The sequence below is a fragment of the Giraffa tippelskirchi genome, chromosome 4 (assembly GCF_054371585.1).
Source record: "Giraffa tippelskirchi isolate mGirTip1 chromosome 4, T2T-mGirTip1v1.2.pri, whole genome shotgun sequence".
Classification (NCBI taxonomy): domain Eukaryota; kingdom Metazoa; phylum Chordata; class Mammalia; order Artiodactyla; family Giraffidae; genus Giraffa; species Giraffa tippelskirchi.
The window spans coordinates 205,565,644-205,590,041 of NC_137278.1; the positions used below are offsets into that span (position 1 = coordinate 205,565,644).

Below are 24,398 nucleotides of genomic sequence, written 5' to 3' on the forward strand. Positions count from 1 at the left end.
TGAGCCAACAGGGAAGTCCCAATAAAAGAGGAATTGTTTCTGCCAGAGCTGGGAGGGACAGTTAATACCTGTTGTTGTTCAGTCACTCAGTCGTGTCCGACTCTTTGCTACCCCATGGACAGCAGTATGCCAGCCTTCCCTGTCCTTCACCATCTCCCAGAGCTTGCTCAAACTCATGTCCATTGAGTCAGTGATGCCATCCAATCATCTCGTGTTCCATCGTCCCCTTCTCCTGCCTTCGATCTTTCCCAGCATCAAGGTCTTTTCAAATGAGTCAGTTCTTTGCATCAGGTGGCCAAAGTACTGGAGCTTCAGCTTCAACATCAGTCCTTCCAATATTCAGGACTGATTTCCTTTAGGATGGACTGGTTGTATCTCCTTGCAGTTCAAGGGACTCTCAAGAGTCTTCTCCAACACTACAGTTCAAAAGCATCATTCTTCGGCACTCAACCTTTATGGTCCAACTCTCACATCCATATATGACTACTGGAAAAACCAGAGCTTTGACTAGATGGACCTTTGTTGGCAAAGTAATGTCTCTGCTTTTTAATATGCTATCTAGGTTGGTCATAGCTTTTCTTCTAAGGAGCAAGTGTCTTTTAATTCATGGCTGCAGTCACCATCTGTAGTGATCTTTGGAGCCCAAGAAAATAAAGTCTGTCACTGTTGCCATTGTTTCCCCATCTACTTGCCATGAAGTGATGGGACTGGATGCCATGATCTTAGTTTTTTGAATGTTGAGTTTTAAACCAGCTTTTTCACTGTCCTCTTTCACTTTCATCAAGAGGCTCTTTAGTTCCTCTTCGCTTTCTGCCATAAGGTTGATGTCATCTGCATATCTGAGGTTAGTGATATTTCTCCTGGCAATCTTGATTCCAGCTTGTGCTTCATCCAGCCCAGCATTTCTCATGATGTACTCTGCATATAAGTTAAATACGCAGGGTTACAATATACAGCCTTGATGTACTCCTTTCCCAATTTAGAACCAGTCTGTTGTTCCATGTTCAGTTCTAACTGTTGCTTCTTGACCTGCATACAGATTTCTCAGGAGGCAGGTTAAGGTGATCTGGTATTCCCATCTCTTTAAGAATTTTCCACAGCTTGTTTTGTTCCACACATTCAAAGGCTTTAGCAGAGGGAGGGAGAATTAATGCCTATATATCTTTAATAAAATTAAAGAACCATTCAGTAGTGAAGGTAACATTTTAGCCGAGACTTGAAGGATTAATCGAGAAAGAGAAGGAAAAGTGTTACAGGTATTGAGATGAGAACAGCAGGTATACGAGCACATGGTGGTGGCTTGGTGTGACCACACATAGTCTAGTGTGAGAGGCAAGGCTGAGGGGCAGAGAGTTGGAGACTGAGGGGTCAGCAGGGCCAGCTCTCAACATCTTGCAGTCCTCATTACTTCACTGTCCCGAGACACAACCCCACCTGAGCATACCAGCGCTGAGCTCCTTGAAGGCAGAGTTCTGTGGGCTTCAAATCTGTGTCCCCAGCCCAGTGCTGGGCATGGCAGGGACACAGGAAATGTTTGTGAATGGAGGAGATGCCGAGTCATTGCATGCTTGGCTTCTCTCCCTGGCCCAGTTTGTGCGGTTCCGTAGCAGCAGCATCCTCTCTCAGGAGGTGGGTCATGTTCTGCAAGGCACAGCTTCGACCGACCTCTCTACCCTCCCTGGCTCCACACTCCAGGCTCTGCATGGCTTCTTCCTGCAGGTGAGTGGGGAGGGGATGCCATTTAGCCACTGGGAGGCCAAACCCTCTATACCATCTTCTCTTGGGGCAGGGTGGGAAGGGGGAGCTCTAACCACAACAGGCAACGTGAGGTCAGGAGTGCAGGGGGTGGAGGGCAGAGAGGGCCTGTGTGGAGTGGGCACTGAGAAAGCCTGTTTTTTTTTTACCCTCTTTTTTTCTCCAGGTCCAGAGCATGGGCCTCCTGACTGACCACAGCATGGCCCAGACCCTGCAGGCCTCCTTGGAGAATCTTTCCCCCAGGATCCCCCTGGTCCAGCCAGCCCTACAGGACATGCTGTATCCTTTCTTGCATCTTGGAGCTTTGGCCTGGGCATGGTCACCCAGGCTATGGGAGGCCATGGCATCATGCTTCAGAGTAGAGAGGTACCCTGTCTACAGCCCTGTCCTCTTAAGGCAAGCAGGGGTCAGTGAGAATAATTAACAGTGGTAGCAGTGACAATGACTTGTTCTGTTTGTTAAGTTCCTACCAAGGACCAGTCATGTTACATGCACTGTATCGAATCCTCACAATAGCTAGGGGTGTTAATGCAGTAGTAACTTAGATCAGAGAGGTTAAATGACATGCCTGGATCCACACTGATAGCATCAGGATTTGACCCCAGATTTGCATCTCCAAAGTCATATCACTAAACTCAGAGGGAGTGACCCCTTCCCCAGGAACTTTGAAGAAACTTGCCCAAGCCCAGTTGGCACAGATGCTGCCCTGAGTGTAACATAGGGGAGGGTGCTGGGTGACTGGCAGGTCCCCGAGAAAGCCAGGGGCTGTGGCAGTGGTCATCTGCCCTCTGAGGGATTGCTGTGGTGCTCCAGAGACACTTGGTCTGGAGATCTGTGTGCTGGGGTGGGGGTGGGGGTTCCTCTTCATGGACTCTCCTCCTTCCCCTTTCCATGGAACAGTTCCCTCCTTGATGTATAGTGACTACTGAGCTCAGGTATTCAGGCCCCAAATTTAGAGTCCATCCCATTATTCTCAGGAGCACCTCTGCTCTTGTCTGACTGTTTTTGTCCTTTTGGGCCCCAGAAGCATGGTTCTCCCATGGTTGGCCCCACCTCCTTGCTGTTCTCCTCTCATGGTTGTTGCCAGCTGCCTGGGAGGGGTGTCTGTATCCCTGTCCCACATCAGAGACTGACCCTCTGGCCGGATGCCTAGAAGCAGAGAGAACTGAGACCTGGAGAAGACAAAGTCAGGGCACAGTGGTTTGGGGGAAATGGATGACAACTGCAGCCATTCATCTGGGGCCATTTACTCCATCACTGAAACAGAAGCAGGAAATAAAGTGATACACTCAGATGCCTGTGTGGGCTCTCCAAAAACATTTCACTTTGCGCTACCTGGGCTCCCTCCAGCTGGTTCCTCAGCCAGTATGGGTGGCCTCCTCCGGGAGAGAGCGGGCAGACTTGTTCTTGTTACACCAGCTGGTCGCCTCAGTTGAAGACATCAGTCAGGCCATCTTTGGGGCAGGAGAGGCCTAGAGAGGGCACATTTGGTGCTGCTGTGATCCAGGTGCTCTGGGATCAGTGTATCTGCTGCTTTACCTCAAGTGAAGGTGGAGAGAGGTACATCTTCCAGGCAAGGAAAGGGAGCAGGTCAGAGCTTTCTCAGCCTTCCTAACTAAAGGAAGCTGTTCCAGCTCATCTCCTTCCTGGCTGAAGCAGGTCCCCTGTGTGCCTTTTGCTCCTGGCTCTCCTCAGAGCTTGTATTTGTGCACCCATGTGTGCAGTCCTTCCAGTGTCTGCCTCCACAGCTGCCCACTCCTGTTCTGCGCTCAGCTCACCGGGAGTGTCAGCTCCCTTACCGACTGTCTGCCAGGGCTCTCGCGGAAACTCAGCCACTGTTCATTGGTGCCAAATAGTAATAGAAACTCGGAGACAGAGTTTTGGGTGAAGTAGAAAAGAGTAGCTTTTATTGCTTTGCCAGGCAAAAGGGGCCACACTGGGCTAATGCCATCAAGACTATGATTCACCCTGGAGGGGGCTAGTGAGGAATTTTATAGTCTTCAAGGGGCAGGGCACGATCAGCTCATGGACCGTTCTCAGATTGGTTGACATCAAGATGAAGTTTCAAGTATCATCAATTTTCCGGTTTCAGCTAGTCTAGGGCCTATGGTTCTTGTGGGCAGCAGTTTTCATTGGGTGGGGTGGTCTGCTTCCTATAAAAACAATTTAGGAGTGTGTGTCAGACCTTTATATCTTCCAGGGAACTGGGAGTTGGGTGATTCTGCTATGTGGCAGAATTATAGTCTCAACTGTTACCGGTTCCCTAGTCCAACAGCTATTCTTTGTTTCTACATCTTCACCTTTCCCAATCATTAACGCTCGAGTCAGCATTTTACTTCAAAAGACAAGGATACGGGGTTGTACACGGTTTTGGAGCCCTCCTCGGGTCTGCCTATACTGCTGCTGCTGCTGCTGCTGCTGCTGAGTCGCTTCAGTGGTGTCCGAGTCTGTGCGACCCCACAGACGGCAGCCCACCAGCTCCCCCATCCCTGGGATTCTCCGGGCAAGAACACTGGAGTGGGTTGCCATTTCCTTCTCCAATGCATGAAAGTGAAAAGTGAAAGTGAAGTCGCTCAGTCGTGTCCGACTCTTAGCGACCCCATGGACTGCAGCCCACCAGGCTCCTCCGTCCATGGGATTTTCCAGGCAAGAGTACTGGAGTGGGGTGCCATTGCCTTCTCCGCTGTCTATACTGATGTTATACAAAACCATAGACCAGGGAAGAACCCAACGAGCTTGGTTTAGAATTTTGTGGATCGAAGCGGCGAGCAGGGGATGTCCCAGCTCTGCATTGCACATTACTTACAAAAAGGGGTTAGTCACGACCCACTAAACTGATTTTGACAAGTGCAGTTTGAAAAACACTCAGTTGACAAAACAGTTTCAGGGAGGGTGCTAGGAAGACCGTCGGGCAGGGGTCACGGCGTCAGTGTGCTGATGCGCCCTTTCAGGCTATTTCTTCCACACCGACCTTAACACGCAACAAGTGCGCGAGCGGACCGGCAAGGTAGGCGGGACCGGAATCCCAGGGACCTCAAGCCGGGCGGATGCCTGAGCCTACTGGGCGGGGCCGGAAGTGAGGTCAAGGAGCGACCGTCGCGGCCTGCGCTCATTGGTCAGGAGTGACACGGTGGGCGGGGGCAGTAATCGGCGGTCCCTGTGCAGCTACTCGCGGGCACTCTATGAGGATCCACGGCTCTGCTGGTTGCCAGCAGACCCTCGAGTCGGTCGGTTGCTGTCTGACTCCTGCCCCCACGCCCGCCTGGCCCGGTAGGTAGGGCGAGGGCCGTGGGCAAGCAGACCCCTTTGGGCGGGGCGAGGGACCGAGGGCCCAGAACTGGCTGCAGGGGGTGGGATGTGGGATTCGCGGACCTCATTGGAAAGACTTTCTCCTCTCGGAGCGCTAAAGGCACGGGTGGCATCCCTTGTCTGCAAGCCCGAGTGGCCCGCTCAGAACCCACCACCAAGTCACCTCTACCGAATGGATTCGGAGTCGCATGCCCAGCCGGGAAGAGCTCTGGGGATTCGTGGGGCAGAGAGCGGGATTGAAAGGGGGATAAGTGGCAGTAACAGACAGCAGGATCTGCCCCCATGCAGTCCGCGTTTTCGGCTTTCATTTCCCACCTCTTCCCCGCTTCAGTCATTACCGGCCACCTGGTATTTCCCGACTCCCAAGTTTCGTCTTAACCAGGGTTTGGTTCCCTTGAGTCTGGAGTATGACGGTGGAAGGTAGGGCTATGGGTGAGCTTGAACTATTTCTTCACATTCTCTAGGCTTCAGTTGTCTGATCTGCACGAGACAGAGTTGGTTCTCTGGTTGACCTCTGTGAGAGGTCATTGTCAGTAACAGCATCATCTCCCCCCTGGGGCAGGTGTCCCGGTAGAACAGTGGCCAGCTCTGAGATAGCCTGTTCATTAAGACTCTTAGTTTAACTGGAAAATCTATGAGTGATCTATGAGTGATTTGGGCAGTCACCTCATTTTTCTGTGCATTCATCTCCACGTTGGTAAAATCGGGCCGCTGTCATCTGAGTAGAGGCCTCCTCTGACTGCTGTTTTTAATATCACACTTTGCTGACTCCCTCTCATCCTTCTGTGCTTGTTTTACAACTTTGTTGGTTGTCTCTTAACCCTACTAGAGATAAAAATACCATTGTGCAGGGAATGTTGTTCCTGCTGTATTCCTGGCTCCAGAACATTCAAGGAACATGAAAGTTACTCAGTGAATAGTTGGGGAATGTTGCCCAGATAGAACAGGTTTCGCTTGTGGTGCCTGTGGTTCTTAGGAGAGTAGCAGCCGTCTTGCTCCAAGACTGCCTCGCCTTCCTTCCCACCCCACACCCCTTCTTCCTTTCTGATGACAGAAGTCAGGAAAAGCAGGAAACCCTACAAGTTTCACGTTTTTGACTGCCTGGGCCTCCTGGAAGGCCAGGGTGGGGGAACTAATGGGGAATGATGTTGACCCTCCTTCCTCAGGCACAGTGTCTCACCCAGGTCTCTGTCTCTGCAACAGGGAGATGACCTCCTTATCCTGATTTTGCAGTGAGGAAGAGGAAGCTCAGAGAGGCTGAGCAGTTTGCCTTCTGTAGGTCTCGGAGTCAGGCAGAGCCAGGGCTCCAGCACAGGGTTCCAGACCTGTTCTCTGAGCATCCCTGCTGTGCTGACATTTATCTTCCTCCCTCCCATCATCCCATGGTTTCACCGTGTGTCTCTTGGTCCCTGGCCCTGGGCTAGGGATTGGGGCTTCAGGGATTCTGAAAGCTGGGTTCTTGGTATTTGGAGGCTGTGTCATGTCAGGGGAAGTGGCTTTTCAGTTCACTTTCTGTTTTATATAACACCAAGCTCTGGGTCTCACCTTCTTTCACTGGGTTACTCTCTTAGCTCCAGAGTCTTGGATATGGACCTTCTTCAGTTCCTGACCTCCCTCTCTGTCCTGCTATTGTCTGGAACAGGAGTCACAGACACCCTGAGGACCTCCCTGGACCCGAGCCTGGAGATCTGTATCCTTTGGGGTTGGAGGTATTTTAGAGGGGGTCTATAAATGAGGTCTCTCTATATCCACAGTTGCTTGGGGGATTCCAGGGTAGAGCAGGACCCGCCCCCCACCCCAGCCAATAGAAATAGGGGAGAAAAAGTAATGTGCTCTAACCAGATATTGATCAAGTCAGCTCTCTTCTGAGCCTCAGTTTCCACTAACAGATTGAGAAGGCAAGGCATATATTTCAGGACCATGAGGACCCTGGGGATTTTACATGTACCTAGCACTTTCTGTGTGAGAACGTGGGCGGAGACCAATCCTGGCATATTGGGCTACCTACTCAAAAACTGGGTTTTGAAAGAGTAGAAACTCTGGAGAAGGAAATGGCAACCCACTCCAATACTCTTGCCTGGAGAATCCCAGGGACGGGGAAGCCTGGTGGGCGGCTGTCTCTGGGGTCGCACAGAGTCGGACACGACTGAAGTGACTTAGCAGCAGTAGCAGCAGCAAATTAGATGGGATATATGTTCAGCAGAAAGAATGTGTCTTTCCCTTTTACCTTCTAACAAACTCTGTATCTAAAGTTTAAAAAGTATAACAAGATGTGGTCATGTAAAACTGTGGCTACAGAATTAAAAATCACTTGTGAAATAAACAGTCTTATGGTAAAAAAAAAAAAAAAAGAGTAGAAACTCATAGAGAAGGGTGGGAGGGCACCCCAGGCAGAGTGTACAGTGTGAGCAGAGGAGCAGAAGTTCTGGGAACAGTGAAGGGTTGTGGGAGATGGTGGAAAGACCACAGGGAGGGGAGGGGAGGGCAGCAGCCAGGTCCTGAGGGTTGTATTCAGGCCGTTGGGTGTGGAATCCTCTGTGAAATAATGATATGTTGCAGGATTCATATGCTTCTCAGACAGCTTATTCATTCCCTGGGAAGTCCCAGCCATGCACATCTATGCCCCTTGCAGAGACTTGCTGGCCAGGAATGGGCCCTCTGGATCAGGGCCACTGGATTATCCAGGCAGGAGAATTGGTGCCAGCTCCTTAACTTAATGGTGCTCAGACAAGAAGATGTTTGAGGTGAAGCGGAGGGAGCAGCTGCTGGCACTGAAAAACCTAGCACAGCTGAACGATGTCCACCAACAGTACAAAATCCTGGATGTCATGCTCAAGGGGCTCTTTAAGGTGCACGCAGGCAGGGGGCAGCTCATGGCAGTCCTGGTCTTTGATCTGGGCACTGATGGATGAGTAGGAATTCCTCACGGGGATGGTGTTCAGTGAAGGGGAAGCAAATGCACAGAAGATTTGAAGTAGGGCTTCAGTAAACAGGGCTGGGGCTGGTCTGGGAAGACCTTGGCAAAGCACTCAGCCCAGGCGGGCTTCCCTCAGGTGCTGGAGGACTCTCGGACAGTGCTCACTGCTGCAGGTGTGCTCCCAGATGGGCCCTTCCCCCAGGACGAGAAACTGAAGGATGGTATGGTCTTCCCTCCACAACCTTGATCTTCTCCAGATGCTCCTTCCCTCTTGTTCTTGTCACTCTTCTTTTCCTCTCTGGAAGTGCCCTTTTGCAGCACCTTCAAGGAGTCTCTTGGGTAGTTGGGCACTCAGTATAAGATTCTCCGAGTGTTTCTGGGCTTGTTTCAGAGCCAATTTCTGTCCCTGACACACATACATTATGTAGTGCTGTCCTGTGCTTGGGGAAGGGGAATCAGGGAGGAGCCTTTGCCCACTTCCAGTCCCGCAATCCTTGCCTTCACCACCCTGACCCTTCTGATAGAGATGGCAAGGGTTGTTCCCATTTACAGAAGAAAAAAAAATGAGGTCTATTGAAGTGACTGGTACATGGGAGCAGTTACCAGCACTCTTTACTGCTGTTCTAAAAGCCTCAACCTCCTTAAATCCTTTTGGAGACAAGGTGGGACCAACATAAATAAAAGAATATCCCTTTATCTCTTCTTCTAGGAATTTCTCTTCAGTGGTAATTTCTCCCCATTAACTGGTTACATTCTAACAGTAAAGTATGTTAGGTCACACTGTCTGAGACAGGACAGAAGTAGCCTTTACATATTGAATGCTGGGCAGATAACATCTCTAATCTCCACTGTAACTGAGGAAGGCACCATCACCTCCAGTTTCCAGGTGAAAGAGGACAGGTGGTTTGCCTGGCTCTTACCTATAAACCTAGTGAATTCCTGTGTTCTTTGCAATTCAGGATTGTTCTGAAGCCCAGAGGTCCCTGCCCCACATGTCTCAGACCCAGCCTGGCATATCTTTAGAGGAGTCCCCTTATCTCTCTGTGTGGTCTGGCCAGTGCCGGTGAGGACGTGGGCCTTATCTATGGGGGTCACTCAAACAGGCCCCCCCCTAACCGGGGCTGGGTGTATAGTTAGTATTCTTCATGCTATCCTGGGTCAGGGGAACCTGCCACCGTAATGGACACTAAACTCAAACTGATCAGTTGACTAAAAGATATTGGTAGAAAAACTGACAAAAATCAAGTAAGGTCTACGGATTAGCTAATAGTATTGATGTTAATTTCCTGGCTTCGATGGTTTGTGCAATGGTTATGTAAGGATGATAACATTAGAGGAAGCCGAGTGAAGGAATTTTGTGGTGTATTATGTAAGTCTAAAATTATTTCAAAATAAGAACTTAAGCATGTAAAATAAAATTGGACATATACTAAAAAGAAAACAAGCCCTGATGTGTTCCCTGGCCATCCTAACAACTCATCCCTCACAGACACTAGTTAACACCAGGACCCAGCTCTGGACATTATGGTACCAAGTTGGGGAGGTTAGGCCCAACAAAGCCTCATGAGATGCATACGCCTCCGTCTGTACAATGGCACCCCTTTCTGGTCCCCACGGCAAACGAGTCTTCTGAGCTGCGAGGTACGGGGGAAGAAGCATGTCCTTTGGAGTCAGACAGACCTGGGTTTGCAGCCCAGGTTTGCTGCTCACTAGCTATCAGCTTCAGTTTCCCATGTGTGAAATGGTAATTACAACCACATCTCCCTCTGAAGGTGGTTTTGATGATTCGGTGACATAAATCCCTTAGTACGCACTGCACGTGTGTTCAGCAGCCTGTGTGCAGCAGGCACTGTTCCCTTCTCTGGTTAGTGGGCTTGGAGCTGTCCTCTGGAGGGTGTGTAGGGCTGGACAGGAGGCTGCAGAGGGCCATCTCTGCTGGCCGCTCATCAGGGTCCTCTCACCAGCTTTCTCCCAAGTGGTGGAGAACACGGCCTTCTTTGGCAACGTGGTGCTGCGCTTCCCAAGGATCGTGCACCACTACTTTGACCACAACTCCAACTGGAACCTCCTCATCCGCTGGGGCATCAGCTTCTGCAATCAGTCGGGCGTCTTTGACGAGGGCCCCCACTCGCCCATCCTCGGCCTGGTAAGGACTGGAGTGGAGGAGATCCGGGAACCCTCTATGTGGTTGCACCATGAGCCACCCCATCTGCCTTCAGTGGGGCCTGAATGTCAACCCTTGGTTGCATTTTCTGTGATAAGCCTCGGGCCACCTTGAGGTGCCATTTCAAGGGGTTCTGTGCTGACCTCGGTGCCTGGGGGTCATCACCTGGCCCATGTCTGTCCCAGCCTTGGAGGGAGTGGCCTGCGTGTGAGTAAGATGCGGGAGAAGGCAGAGGATGACTAGCTTTTCCTCATCCACAGATGGCCCAGGAGCTGGGGATCAGCGAGAAACACTCTGACTTCCAGAACCCATTTAAAGTAGACCGCACAGAGGTGAGCTGCTGGGGCCTGTGGCCATGCCTGCACTGCGTCTGCTGGGCCCTGGAGGCCAGGGCCAGCAGGGTCTGTAGCACCTAGAATGGAGTGTTGGACCTGGAGCTGGAAGTGCCTGGGTCTGGGTGTAACCTACCTCTCACTCACTGGTACCTTTGGGCAAGCTGCTGGCCCTGTCTTAGCCTCAGCTGCCTCTCTGTCCATTCAGGGTGAACCTCAGCTGTGAGGGGCAGTCAGGGACTATGAACACGTCCATCCCAGTGCACAGTAGGACTGTTCATGCCAGGTGAATGGTAGGGAAGCCATGGGAGGTCAGGCCCTGCTTCTCTGCCCTTGAGCCTCTGAGCACCCAGCCAGCTTTCTGTCCCACATTTCTGCACATGTTCTCATCCTAGAGCTGAAGTGGGCTCTGAGGGCTGGAGGCCTCAAGGGGAATAGGACAGACAGCAGAGGGGAGGGTGAGGTCAGAGTGGTCGGGCAGGAAGGGCTGAAGCACTGGCCTCCGCAAATGACAAGCTCTCCCCAGGCATTGGGGGGTACCACTGAAGATCTAGCATTTTGCTGCTGTTTCATGGATGCTGACAGGTTAGAGACATCAGAGTTCATTACAGCGAAACCAGTTGCTGTTGACTTGGTCATGCGAGTTTCCCTTATTTCCCAAGTCTTGGTTTGGGGAGAGAGGTGAAACAGGGGGGTCCAGACACATGCCAGTGGGTTTGCATCAAGTTGAGGAACACCAAGCTTGGGAAATCCACCACCTTTATAGTGAACAGAAGCAAACCTGGTCTTTGTAGACAGACATCACCTCGTCCTTCAAGGTTGCTTTCTGTAAACACGACCTGAGAAATGGCCCAGGTACAGAGGGATCAGGTGTACCCATCAAGAATGTGCAGGGATGCTCAGGGCCATAGAGAGGATTCCGCACACTCCCCCCCCACCACCACCACCACACACATGCAGTCCATCCATCAGCCCTGTGTGTCTTGGCTTAACTCACATTTCTACAAATGCCTTATTCCATAGATAATCTGATCAGTAGAGACTGGGACCACATTTGTTTAGTTCATCTCAGACTGCTGTCAGTAGGACTGTAACTAGCAAGATGAGGCCACCTGCAGTGTTGATCTTAACCATATGCTCCAGGGTCCTGAACTCAACCGGCTCTGATAAGTCCTGGGGGATCAGTAGATCTTATCTTAGAAAATCAGGATGTCGTCTGAGACCAATCTATTATCTCTTACCACCGACACAAGAGTTTAGACTGAGCTGCTGATCTTCAGTGTCATTGCTAGTGGCTACCGGGGCCAGTTTGTGTGTGTGTTCAGTTGCTCAGTAGTGTCCAGCTCTTTGCAACTGCATGGACTGTAGCACACCAGGCTCCTCTGAGCATAGGATTTTCCAGGCAGGAATACTGGAGTGGGTTGCCATTTCCTTCTTCAGGGGATCTTCCCAACCCAGGGATTGAACCTGCATCTCCTGAGTCTCCTGCATTGCGGGCAGATTCTTTACCACTGAGCCATCGGGGAAGCACAATACTGGGACCGGTAGGTAGACCCAAAGCCAAAGATTCATCTGCATTGAAGAGGCATTCCATGGTCCACTGTCTCCCACTTGATTTGGGTCACCATTGCATTGTTTGACTGAGCTAAACAATGAGGGCAGTGTTACCATGGAGTTGCTCAGTTGCCTCAGTTGCCCTATGTGGTATAACCCAAGGTTGATCAGGGATCAGGACAGGCAGAAGGATTCGAAACAAGGTTGGATTGAAGCAAGGTTGTACTGGTCTGTGTGTCTGCTCAGGGTTACTCCGGGAGCTGCCTTTGATGGCAGCAGGCAGAGCCAAATAGTTCAGCAGTGACCTCGTCTATGTGAATTTTCCTGTCACGTGGTTGAGAATGACACACTGTACAGTTGGTCTGACTCAACTGCAGCTGCCACTTGGCTTGCACGGACCCTAGGATTGTTTGGCCAGGCGGCAGTGCTGGCTGTAAGGGACAAAGAGGATTAATTGTTCCATATGCCTCCTGGGGTCTAAGGCACTCCCTCCCTAGAATATTGCTGCAAAATCAACATGTCACATCCCAGGACCTATAATTTCACTTTTCTCTAGTTATTCCCTAATTTCACCTAGACTTTTTGTCTGAAAGGGTTAGAAGTGAGTGGGACAATGGCATTTTTTGCAGAATTTTCACAGACACCTATCTCCCATCTTGGCCCACATGGACCACTACCAGGGGACTTGGCAAGGAGTGTACTTAGCCAAGTGGTCATTATTATTTTTGTGGGGGAGGGGGGCGTGCCATGTAGCATGCGATATCTTAGTTCCCTGATCAGGGATTGAACCCATGCCCCCTGCAGTGGAAGTGTGGAGTCTGAACCACTGGATTGCTGGGGAAGTCCCCCAAGTGATCATTATTCTCATAATCTTGGGCCATACTGTTCCATCCAGGGTCTCTAGGTGGTTGAACCAGAGATTCAGAGTCCTCTGCTTTATGTCAGTCCGTGGTGGTGGGTGTACTGCCCTATCTAGTACAGTGACACGTATGGGTGGCAGTGCCAGTCAACCAGGCAGTGTCGGCTCAATCAGCAGTTTGATTCTGGTCAGTCTCATCAGAGAATTGGCTATGGGCATCTAAATGAGTGACCCAGACTGTCCCATTGTCAGCCACAGTTTGTTTTCACAGTTCATGGCCCCCAAGAGGGATGGCTGTGTGTGACCTGCCAGTTTGCAGCCTGCTCATCTACCAGACCAGATGGCTAGGATGCTGACAACAGTCAGTAAGAATACAGCATGCCTGGTCACTAGAAATACCATCTAGGCAAGAGTCACGGCTTTTAATTCAGATTGTTGTCTTATTGGACTTTATGACAGTTGGTCTCCCAGCATCATCCCTGGGGCTGGATGGCTGCTGCTGCCCATAGAAATCACCCCCAGGTTGGTGATTTGCTGGGAGGACTGAGTCCTGTGAGTCACTGGTTAACACTCCTCGTGTGTCGTTGTCTTCAGGGCTCTGATTTATTACAGTGCAAGGATCCACAATAAAATAGCAGTGAAAAAGGTAAAAGGCTCCTGGGGTGAAATCTAAGGGAACCTGGACACAAGCTTCAACATGTCTCTCCCAGTGGAGTCACACGGGGCACACTTTATTCCCCCGGCAACAGGTTATGAAAGCATGTGTGAGAAGTCGTCTTATTAGGAGAGCCTGTTAAAGACGCAGCACCCAGAGTTTTTACCAGGGACTGGTCACGTAGGCACCCTCTGCCTAACACATACCAAAATGCCAGACTCCAGAAGGGAAGCATGTGTTTGTAGCATAAACTATACTTTTGTACAGTTTAGGTGCAGGGCACCACTCTTATCAGTCAGGGTGATGGAAATCCCTCCCAGAATCCTGGTTCCCAGACACTAGCCAAGGGCCAGGTTCCGAGATGCCAGCCAAGGGCCGGCCTTAAACTCAAGCCCTCCAAAGGAGAGCAGTCAGGCCAGCTTGGTTAAGAGCACCATTAGCGCTTCATTCAGGTGAACAGTCAGTGGAGTTGCTGAGTAGAGGAGCCTCTGACTTGAGGGCCCTGTTGAACTAGTGGTTTTGCTTCAGGTGACGGAGTGGGCGATACGGTTTTTCACACTAGCATAGCTGCCTCCCCTTCAAGTGAAATCAAGATGACACACCCTGTGCAGTGGCTTGCTGCCACCACAACGCTGATAAATAGCCTGGACAAGAGCAGCAGGGCTGATTCTTGGTGTGCCCAGCAAGGACACACAGGCAAGCTCCAGGCCATGGCAGGCTGCCTTTCCCAGCACGGGCTCTCATGGAGATGTTTTCCTGCTGTGACGCTGGCTCTCCTTGCCCTGCAGATCATGGAATGAATGCCTCTCCCACAGGAGGTGGGCCTCAGAGAGAACAGGCTCCAGAGAGGTGTGATTTAGCGTCATCATAATGTGCTCTGCTTGGATATAGCCGTACAGAAGCAACACACTTCCCTTCTCATTGGCTGGGGACGGTCCCAAGATTTTACTCACTTTTCAGTATCCAGTGTAGACTCTTCCGCCAGCAAGGTTCAGAGATGACCTTTTTTTTAAAGGTCATCTGTGCTCTGTTGCATGGCACCGGCCCCTCACAGAACCTGCATTGTAGGGCTCCTGGGAAGCCAGCCCCTGCCCCCACCCCAAATACCCCAGTCCCGCCTGGCTCCCAGCCCGGTGCAGGGTGGATGGGCTGGAGGACCAGAATTCCTATCCATGAAGTCCATGCTGGGTTCAGTCCTGGCCTCCTGGGCCCCTGGGGGCTGGACAGGGTGGGCGAGGTGAGATAGGAGAGCCCCATCAAGTTCTCTGGGGCCCAGGGCCTATCCTGGCAGTTTCTTTTTTTAAAATTTTAATTGGAGGCTTATTATTTTACAATATATCCTAGCAGTTTCTTTGAGGTATCCACTTGCGGAGGCCAGCAACAGCCCAGGTTTGCTCAGCAGCCCCCATGCATTGCCTCCATACCAGTGGGTGTTCTGGGAGGGCCCCCTACTTATGTTCTCATCCCTAGAGCCAGCTTGTATCAGGCTTTGGGCTGGCCACTGTCCCCGTCCAGAGGGAGCTGGCCCTCTCCCTGCTGTTCAGATGCTCACAGACTGCTGGGGAAGGTAGCAGAGGAGCCCAGTCCCAGTTGAGCGTGATCACTGTACCAGTGGAAGAGGGAAGCGTCATGAGCCATGGGACCCATGAGAGGAAACCGGTGGAAGCAGCTGGCCAAGGCTCTGGGATAAGTAAGAGTTGCCGGGTGGACCAGCTCAGGGAAGACCTTCCCAGGGAGGTCTTGTACTGGCTTGCACAAAGGCTCAGAGGCAGAGCGCATGCCTTCATTCAATGTTTAGTGAGCATCTGCTGAATCCCAGCCGCCAGAGAAGCTCTCCAGCTCTGCCCACCTGGGAAAGGCATTCTGGTTGGAGGAGACAGACAGTCAATAAAAAATACATGGTAGGTGGTGACAAGGGCGATGGAGGAAAAGGCAGAGGCACGTGGTTAAGGAATTCCAGGGATAAGGTGAGGATGCCGTTGCTATTTCACGTGACTTGGACACAGAAGGTTCTAACTGCAAAGACCTGAAAGCAGCGAGTGAGCCAGCCCTGTCTCTGGGGGAAGAACATTCCAGGCTGGAGGGGCAGCGAGTGCAAAGGCTCTGAGTTGGAAGCGTATTTGGAAGGGCGGGAGCATGAGAAGGGGAGGTCAGAGGCGTAGGCCAGATCACAAGATCCTGCAGGTCTTCTCCAGGGCTTTGGCATTTACCCCGAGACACAGAGGAGCAGGGCGAGAGGCTCTGACTTAGCCCTTTAAGGGGTCAGCCTGGCAGCCGCATGGCAAATACTGTGAGGACCAGAGTGGAGACATCCTGGTGAGAAGACTGCTGTGCTGGTCCATTTGGAGTTAACAGTCCATTGGAGTTAACAGTTGGTCCATTTGGAGTTAACAGTGGCTTGAACCAGGGTGACAACAGTGGGTCTGGTGGGAATGGTGAGATTTTGGTTGTTTGGAAAGTAGAGCCAGTAAAATTTACTAAGGAAGCAAATACGGAGTGAAAGAGAGGCATTAAGGATGACTTGACAGTTTTGGGCCTGAGTGTGGAAGAATGGGGCTGTCATTTTCCACCAGATGGGCAAACTGGTGGGACCAGGTTGAGAGCTGGATCGGGGATCAACGCCTTGTTTCTGGACCTAACGGGCATCTGAATGAAGATGTCGAGGAGGTAACTGATTTTGACTTGACTGATGTCAAGGAGGAGGACTAGATTTCAGGGGACAGCTTATTAAAGCTAGAGCTACAAATGTGAGAGTCCTGCGGATGACAGACCGTGTCCCATCACTCCAGGGGGCAGGGGGACGGGTCTGAGGACCAAGGCCTGGGATGTGCCTGCAGTTAGAGATGGGAGAGTGAGGAGGAGCTCGCAGAGCACCCCAAGAGGGATCAGTCAGTGTAGTAGTAGCAGACCCAAGAGGGAGTCGGTTCCCTGAGGCCGTGTGACAGGAAGGAGGGAGTGGACGTGCCATCTGACGCTGCTGGAGGAAGTGGACGCTGCAGGAAGGTGGGGCTGAGAATCGGCCGCCGGACTTAGCAGCTTGGAGACCGGCCCTCAGAGAGCTGGGTAAAAGCTCTTTTGGTCAAGTGGTGGGGATAAAAGACTGAGTTTCAAGAGAATGAGATGAAAGGAAGTAGACTTGTTCCGTCAAATACAGGCGACCCCTTTGAAAAGTTACTCTTTTTTTTTTTTATATTAGTTTCAGGTGTGCAGCATAATGATTCAGTATTTTTACAGGTTCTACTCCATTAAAAGCTATTACAAGATAGAGGCTGTAATTCCCTGTACTGTGCAGTATATCCTTGTTGCCTATTGTAAAGAGATATGTTTTCAAGGGGAGCAGACCCAACGGGAGACTAGCTGGAGGAGGGTGTGGATTCCAGGGGAAATCTTAGTCGGATGGGAGAGACCACACCACGTTTGCATGTTGAGGGGACCCACCCATGGCAGGGGTGGGAAGAACCCCCGGTGCAGGGGTAGAAGAGTTGCTGGAGCCTCATCCCTGAGGATGTGAGGAGGGAGAGAGAGGCGAGCTGGTGCCTGGGGGAGGGGTGGCCTCGTCTGGAAGAGCAGCGTGGGCACAGCAGTGTGGGTCCATGGGTTTGGTGGCAGGGACTCATGGAAGCTGTCTTCTTGGCGTCTCCATTCTCTGTGAAACAGGAAGCGAGGTCACGATCTGCGAGTGAGAAGGGGAGGAGAGATGGAGGCTCAAGGAGAAGGTCTGTCTAGAAGAGCAGGACAGGGAGTGGACCAGGGCAACATCCTGGGTTGCCAGGCAGCAGGGAGGGCCCGCTGGAGGTCAGCATCCAAATTTAAAGTAGGCATTAGCCAGGCCCGGCAGGGAGGAGAGCCAGGAAAGGACTAGGCGTTGTTTCTCTGCTGACTCAACCTGCTGGGGCTGGAGGGGCCAGGATCTCTTGACTGGTCCTTCCTTCCCCAGCCAGAGCCAGAGGATGGGGTCCTCTGTGGCCCGAGGGGTCTCCTGGCTCCTCCTTGCTTCCCAGGAGGATCCGAAGTAACTGGTAGGGATAAGAGGCAGTGTGACTGGGGAAGCGCGGGGCAGGGAGCTTGGGAGGCTTGGGGTCTAGTCCCACCTGGGATTAGCTGTGTGACCTGTGCAGATCGTTTACCCTCTCTGGGCTGCACTTCTCTGACTTCACCCCATCTTCCAGACTCGGGGTTCAGTCTAACACAGTAGGTGGATTACTCCACAAGGTGGAGCTCCTAGTTTGTTTTTAACGTTTGCCTTGACCAAACATCAGATTTACCGTACGAACAAGTAAAATGGGCATATTTCCCAACAGAGTTACCTGAGTTGTAGATATTACTGTATTTCATACTCTAACATGATTCATTCATTCGTTTAAAAAAATACATACTAAGCGCTGCCTGTCGGCCCATCAGACTGCACTGTGGGCTTGTGTCACAGTGAGCAGCACCCCACACTATCCGCTTGTCCTTGGGGAGAGTGTGATCCAGTGGGGGCAACAGGCATGAAGCAGGTGTCACAGAGGCAGGTGGTCGCAGGAGGGAAGCACTGAGAAGGAACCAGAGGAGACAGCCCTAGCCAGGAGAGTGAGGGCGGGAGTCACCCCAGGGATGGGGGCCGCTGAGCTGGAGCTACTGTGGCAAAGAGGGTGGGGGCCGGGAAGAGCGTTTGTTCTGAGCCTGGGCCGCAGCATGTGCAGAGGCCTGGAAGTGGCAACAAAGGAACCCAGGTGCCAGAAGGAGGGGGGAGGAGGGGTGGGCAGGGTGGGCCTGCAGATAGAGCTGTGTGGAGAGTCAAGGAAGGGTTTCAGCAGGAGTCCGATTTACATTTTGAAAATATCTGACTGCAGCGAGGAGAATGGCTTCAAAGGGACCAAAGTGGGTGTGGAGAGACCCTGGGGAGTGCCGAGGTTTATCGGGCAGAGGTGTGGGGTGGCAATGGAGTTAGCGATATGATAGGTGAGACAGAAGAGATGGGTTTGAGATTTAGGGGTTAAAATGGGCCAGACCTGGGCAACAAACTGTGAGGGGTTTGGACCTGTGGCTGGTGGGGGCGTGGGGGCGGGCGGGGGCGATGCTTGGTCTCTGCCCTACTTGCTGACTGGGATGTGGGACTCTGCTGTTCATGAGGACACAGACTCTGGAAGGGGACTGGGTTTTGGGGAGATGGAGCCATGCTGAGTTCGGGGCACATGTGCACACGTGTGGAGGTGTCAGACAGGCATTTAGATAGGGAGATGCAAATCTGAGGGGTGACGGACTGTAGAGGTGCGACAGGAGCCCTGGGTTCAGATGAACCGGTCCGGAGAGTCGGGGAGGAAGAGCTGAGGGCCTGGGGGTTGCCCTGGCCAAAGTCCCATCCTCCTCCCGCCCAGCACGCCCCGTGTTCCTGTCTTCTCACTGGGTACCACCCTACACCCACTAGGGAAGCCACAAGCCTGGGCATCACTGTCATCTTCTTCCATCTCTTTCCGGGTCGAGCAGTTTAACCTCTGATCCAGCTGTTTCCTATATATACTCCCTTGCCTACACCTTGCAGCTTGTCTGCAAGCAGTAGGACCCCGGTTGTCATACTCTCGCTGACTGCCCCCTCCCACTCAAGGCTCTGGGGGCCCGTGGTGGGTGTTGGGCACTCAGCCCCCTTTACCCTGAGTGCAGTCTGTCGCTTGTTTCTCAAATGCGCTGTGCAGGTTCGGCACCTGTCCCTCTGCTTGGAATGTCCTCTTTCCTCGCCCTGTTGGCTTGGCAAGCTCCTGCTTGATCTTTTGAGACCCACTCAGCAGTTTTCCCCAAGCCCATTTACTAGCTCCATGTCTGTGGGCTTCCCCCGAGGCCAGGGCCTGTGTCTCAGTGACCTTCCTATACCCACAGCCCACAGCAGCCTAGCTCAGAGCACACTCTTTGCTGCCAGCCGACCTAACAGACCTCTCTGCTTTTCCCCTCAGTTCATCTCCAGCACTGACCCTTTCCAGAAGGCCCTGAGGGAAGAGGAGAAACGCCGGAAGAAAGAAGAAAAGCGGAAAGAGATCCGAAAAGGCCCTCGGATCTCAAGATCACAGTCTGAGTTATAGCCCTGGAGCGGCCCAGGGCTCACAGGACCAGGAGGCAACCAGTAGGGAGGAAAAGGAGAGTGCAAAAGGGTGACTGATGGTGAGCGCTGGCGCCTTCAGAGAGGAGGCCAGAGTCTGCTTGGCCCCCTGGGGCTGGCTCCGAGCCCCCGCTGAAGGGACTGGGCCACAGAGGGCTGGACTTCCTCCCAGGGACGTCCCCGGAGGGGTGCCAAGGGAGCTTCCAGAGGGCGCTGTGCTGCAGACCTAACCCTGTGGAGATGCTGGGGAAAGCAGGAGGGATCCTGGGCTGGACTCCCCCACCACCACGGTGGGTTAGGACCACTGGCCGGTTGGTGGCCGCTCCTTATGGGTAGGTGGCAGAACTAGGCTCTGAGCCATGTGCAGAGGTGTCATGCCTGCTGATGGCCCTGTTGTGTCACTGAGATGCCGGGCACAGGTCCCAGCCCCCTGCAGAGAAAATGCCAGTCAGTTCAGTCGCTCAGTCGTGTCCGACTCTTTGTGACCCCATGAATTGCAGCACGCCAGGCCTCTCTGTCCATCACCAACTCCCGGAGTCTACCCAAACCCATGTCCATCGAGTTGGTGATGCCATCCAACCATCTCATCCTCTGTCGTCCCCTTCTCCTCCAGCATTAGGGTCTTTTCCAATGAGTCAACCCTTCGCATGAGGTGCCCAAAGTACTGGAGTTTCAGCTTCAACATCAGACCTTCCAATGAACACCCAGGATTGATCTCATTTAGGATGGACTGATTGGATCTCCTTGCAGTCCAAGGGACTCTCAAGAGTCTTCTCCAACACCACAGTTCAAAAGCATCAATTCTTCGGTGCTCAGCTTTCTTCACCGTCCAACTCTCACATCCATACATGACCACTGGAAAAACCATAGCCTTGACTAGACGTACTTTTGTTGGCAAAGTAATGTCTCTGCTTTTAAATATGCTATCTAGGTTGGCCATAACCTTCCTTCCAAGGAGTAAGTGTCTTTTAATTTCATGGCTGCAATCACCATCAGCAGTGATTTTGGAGCCCCAAAAAATAAAGTCTGACATTGTTTCCACTGTTTCCCCATCTATTTCCCATGAAGTGATGGGACCAGATGCTATGATCTTAGTTTTCTGAACGTTGAGCTTTAAGCCAACTTTTTCACTCTCCTCTTTCACCTTCATCAAGAGGCTCTTTAGTTCTTCTTCACTTTCTGCCATAAGGGTGGTGTCATTTGCATATCTGAGGTTATTGATATTGGCAGAGAAAATAAAAGCCAGCAAATCCTCTGGGCTGACCGAGGCTGGTTTGGGCCCCAGGGAGACGTGAGCCTCTCCACGGAACAGGTGAGGGGGGCCTGGGCATGGGGGTCAGGGGCCCTCAGCTGTAGAGACCACCTTAGAGAATGTTCTGCCTACTCAGGAGGAGCCTCAGGCCCTGGCAGGGCAGTAAAGCAGAGGCTTGGCTTTGGCCTCCTATTCCCTTCTCAGCACCGTCCTTGATGAGGGGTCAGTGTTGGGAAGGGACCAGAAGTATCCTTCCTGGGACGGTGTTTAGCCCAAGACAGTCTTGGAGCAGTCTGATCTCTGTCCTCAGGTATTGAGGGACAGTCATTGAGCAGGCAGGCCCAGGGAAGAATCAACTTGTCCTCTCTGGCAGTGCAGGGAGCCCCAGGGCCTGTTGGGGGTGCTGTTGGGGGACAGGCTGCAGCTCTGCAGGAGGCTGTACTTTGTAGCAGAAGGGCTGCTCCGGGGATGGATGTGCCAGACAGCAAGCTCCCTGTGTCAGGAGGCCTGTAAGCAGAGACCAGGGCCAGGGGGGCGGGGAGCTGCAGAGGGACTCAGGCCCTGAGTAGGCAGCTGCCCTTCAGTCATGCCCCTCCCAGGCAGAGAAGGGAGGGGCTCTGGGGGGAATTCTAGCTCTGTCTTTTTGCCACGCCAGGGGAGAGACACACAGCTATCCCCAATATCCCACTACTAATAGAGCCCAAGGGAGACCCAGGGTCTTAGCCCATCAGACTTGCTGAGTGACCCTGGGCCACCCCTTCCCTGTGCTGTGGCTTCCTTGGTGTAATAAATTTGACAATGCCTGAACCCTCTGCCCAGACCTAAACTGCTTCTCTGAGGTTGGGGCCTGGCTTCTCAGTGACACGAGCCCTTCTCTAATGGTTCTTCATTCATCCCACAGATGTGGTGAGCACCCACTGTATGCACAGCCAGAGAGAGAGGGGTCCGGTCTTAACCAGTCTTCACTTCTGCCCCATTTTAGCACCTTTATCCTCTGGGACTCTTCCTTCTACACCTTCACTTGTCTCCATCTCGGTTGATGCCTTCCTCTCCATCCTCCAGTGAGCCCACGTTTTTCCCTCTGACACCTTCAAAGGTACAAACAGAACCACTCTGCTCTCCTCCCTGGGCAGGTCCAGCTGGGAGCTGAGGGAACAGCTGCAGAGTGGGAGGCACTATGCCCACTTACCTGACCTGGTGCTCAGGCAGCCGTCTGCAGTGGCTTACTGAGGCTCTGGGATGAGAGGGCATTGAACCAAAGTGAAAGTATGTGGTGTGGTGTGCCAGCAGACAGCTACCCCCTGGTGTGGGAGCCCTGCAAGAGCCACTGAATGGTGGAGTTGAAGGTGGCACTGTCCAGCTCAGTGCCTGGCCAGAGCAGGGCAGCAGGGTTTGGTTTTCTGTTTCACGGTGAGACTTGTATCATCTATATCAACTCTCCTGCATGTAAACAATGAAGAGAACATTTGTGTCTCCCCCACCCCCTCAACAAGGTACTTTGCTATACATGTTGATTATAAAAAGTAATTTTAAGTAACACTGAAATGCCAAGAAGAAAGTATGATTCACCCTAATCTCACCACTCCATAACCATAACTGACGCTCAACTGTTGGACCTTCCATCCTTTTTGCCCTTCATGTGCACACAGATTACATGTAATTTTTCAGTTATCAATACAGTAGCTACCTTGTATGAGCATTGTGTGTCAGGGCTTATCCATGTGCTGGCTTGCAGCAGCTCCTCCTGCCTCAGGGCCTTTGTTTGCATTGTGTGTTCCCCTCGCTACACCAGATGCAGTTGTCACCACAGAATTTTAGGTTTCCTCTTAAATATCAGTGTCTATTTTCTTCAACAGACTGGAAGCTCTCAGAGGGCAGCAACTGTCTCTTTGCGTGCCACAGAGATATTCAATAAATACCATCAAATGAGTGTGCAAGTGATCTCACTTCATCTTCACCACTCCAAGGGGGCACTGTGCTCCTCGTTTTTTAGAGATGACAAAAATGAGAAGAAAAAAAACAAGTTATTTAACCAGCCCAAAGTTACAGAGTTCATAAGCGGATCCGTATGTCCATATGGCTAACCTCCACCCAAACTGTGAACTCCATTTTAAGTTTTGACCACCAAGCAACTGCTGTCTCACCGACTAGAGAGACAGCTTTTCCCTTTTAACAATATATTGTGAAAGTCTTTGTCAATAGATACACATTTGGGTATGTAATGTTTAACGATGCCATGGTATTACATTGTGTGGATGTAATGTATTCATCAGGTCCTTATTGGGCTTCCCAGTTTTTCCAGGTTACAGGGGATTCCGTGATGAACACCTTTGAACACATGTGCTCGCGCACTTCTCGGAGCACTCGTACTTTTATTCCTTAGTATAAATTCCTAAAAACCTGCACGTTTGTTTACATCGTGACCAGCTGCGAGGTGGGGAAGTGAGGTGGTTGAAGAAGTGGGTATCCGTGGGTGGGCTGCGCCTCAGAATCTCTGCGGAACTCTTTGTCCAAATGTCGTGCTCGCACCGCACCCCAGAAGCCCTGTGGTGGTTCCGGGGCACTGGCACTATCTTAAAGGCCTGCAGGAGATTCGGAGGTACCCAGGGGGAGACCGCTGGAGTAAACGCGTGGTCGCGGTAGGTGCAAAGGCGCAGAGTTTGTAAAACAGACGCCCCGCACTCGGGCAGTTCGCGAGTCTCCGTAGAAAGGCTTGGGAGGAACGCGATTAGAGAGCATCTCCAAACTCCTCGGGTTGGGGGGGGCAGTGTTGGGGGTCCAGTTTTGATTCTGCCCGCCCCAGTGGGCTGGGCAGCGAGGCGGGGGTGGGGGGAGAGGAGGATGACAGCTGGGAAGATGACGTAATGTACTCTCGGCTTGCTCCGGGGGGCGCCGAGCGGACGCGGGGCGGACAGCGTTAACCCTTCCACCCCTAGCAGGTGGACCGAGTTAGTTCGCGGAGCCGAACCAAGAGAAAAGGGAACGGTTCCTTTAAACCTGCGGGGAAAGGAGGTTGGTCTGAGGACCCGGGGGCCTCTCTCTTCGTATTCGCTTAAGAGCCGCCAGAGGTGGGGCCTTGCTATGCAAATCCGAGCTGCTGATCGTCGACGCGCCATCACCCCACGCGCCGGCCCGCGCGCCGATTGGCCACGACCAGCCTGGTCCCATTGACAACAAACAAGGGGGCGCGCAGCGCGGGGGGCGGGGCCACGGAGGGCACGGGCTGGGGGCGGGGCAGCGCCGCCCCGCCCCCCTCCCGCGCGGCGCAAACATGGCGGCGGCTGGCACCGGCCGCTGAGGCGGTAACTCGCCGGGGGCTGTTGGGTGTCATGGGCGGCGACGGCGGCACCGCCCCCGCGTCTCCCTGAGCGGGACGGCAGAGGAGGCGTGGGGCGGGGGGGGGTGGTCTTCTGCGCCGAGCCGGGCGATGGACGGGAGCGGCGAGCTGGGCGGTCTGGAGACCATGGAGACGCTGACGGAGCTGGGCGACGAGCTGACCCTGGGGGACATCGACGGTGAGGGGTGGGG

General features: G+C 52.6%; 3 protein-coding genes across 24 annotated transcripts in view; all 3 read left to right on the plus strand.

Annotated features, from left to right (window-relative positions):
- Window positions 1-3,047, plus strand: part of MEI1 (meiotic double-stranded break formation protein 1) — a 73,504-nt gene extending 70,457 nt beyond the window's left edge. For all 13 annotated transcript variants that reach the window (XR_014081574.1, XM_081587679.1, XM_081587677.1 and 10 more), the window contains 3 exons: window positions 1,591-1,719; window positions 1,922-2,034; window positions 2,843-3,047. Coding sequence is in view for 12 of the 13 variants with exons in the window: in XM_081587679.1 (XP_081443805.1) it covers window positions 1,591-1,719; window positions 1,922-2,034; window positions 2,843-2,888 (288 nt within the window). In the remaining variant the exon portion in view is untranslated. The remainder of the gene's footprint in view (window positions 1-1,590; window positions 1,720-1,921; window positions 2,035-2,842) is intronic.
- Window positions 3,048-4,879: 1,832 nt separating this feature from the next.
- CCDC134 (coiled-coil domain containing 134) lies at window positions 4,880-22,800 on the plus strand. 6 transcript variants are annotated; one of them, XR_014081581.1, is made up of 9 exons: window positions 4,880-5,025; window positions 6,636-6,754; window positions 7,792-7,913; window positions 8,118-8,202; window positions 9,946-10,127; window positions 10,406-10,477; window positions 19,476-19,680; window positions 21,772-21,966; window positions 22,727-22,800. XR_014081581.1 is itself a non-coding variant. In XM_081587705.1 (7 exons), exons 2-7 carry the CDS (start codon window positions 6,652-6,654, stop codon window positions 19,599-19,601), a joined length of 690 nt encoding a protein of 229 aa, XP_081443831.1. In that variant the 5' UTR covers window positions 4,880-5,025; window positions 6,636-6,651; the 3' UTR covers window positions 19,602-20,655. The 6 variants fall into 6 exon arrangements, 2 of the variants coding, with proteins under 2 accessions (XP_081443831.1, XP_081443832.1); XR_014081578.1 differs by having other exon boundaries at window positions 20,232-22,800; XR_014081579.1 differs by having other exon boundaries at window positions 21,772-22,800.
- A 1,332-nt stretch (window positions 22,801-24,132) lies between these two features.
- SREBF2 (sterol regulatory element binding transcription factor 2) overlaps window positions 24,133-24,398 on the plus strand; it is a 56,885-nt gene continuing 56,619 nt past the window's right edge. For all 5 annotated transcript variants that reach the window (XM_081587699.1, XM_081587702.1, XM_081587698.1 and 2 more), the window contains exon 1: window positions 24,133-24,385. In XM_081587699.1, coding sequence (XP_081443825.1) covers window positions 24,298-24,385 — 88 coding nt within the window. In that variant the 5' untranslated portion in view covers window positions 24,133-24,297. The remainder of the gene's footprint in view (window positions 24,386-24,398) is intronic.

What these genes read in the sequence shown, in the direction of transcription:
- CCDC134 (XM_081587705.1), top strand. Translation starts at nt 6,652, where the DNA reads ATGGACCTTCTTCAGTTCCTGACCTCCCTCTCTGTCCTGCTATTGTCT. An exon ending in ACTCGCCCATCCTCGGCCTG is followed by an intron (nt 10,128 to 10,405) that starts GTAAGGACTGGA and finishes CCTCATCCACAG; the next exon opens with ATGGCCCAGGAGCTGGGGAT. An exon ending in TTAAAGTAGACCGCACAGAG is followed by an intron (nt 10,478 to 19,475) that starts GTGAGCTGCTGG and finishes TTTTCCCCTCAG; the next exon opens with TTCATCTCCAGCACTGACCC.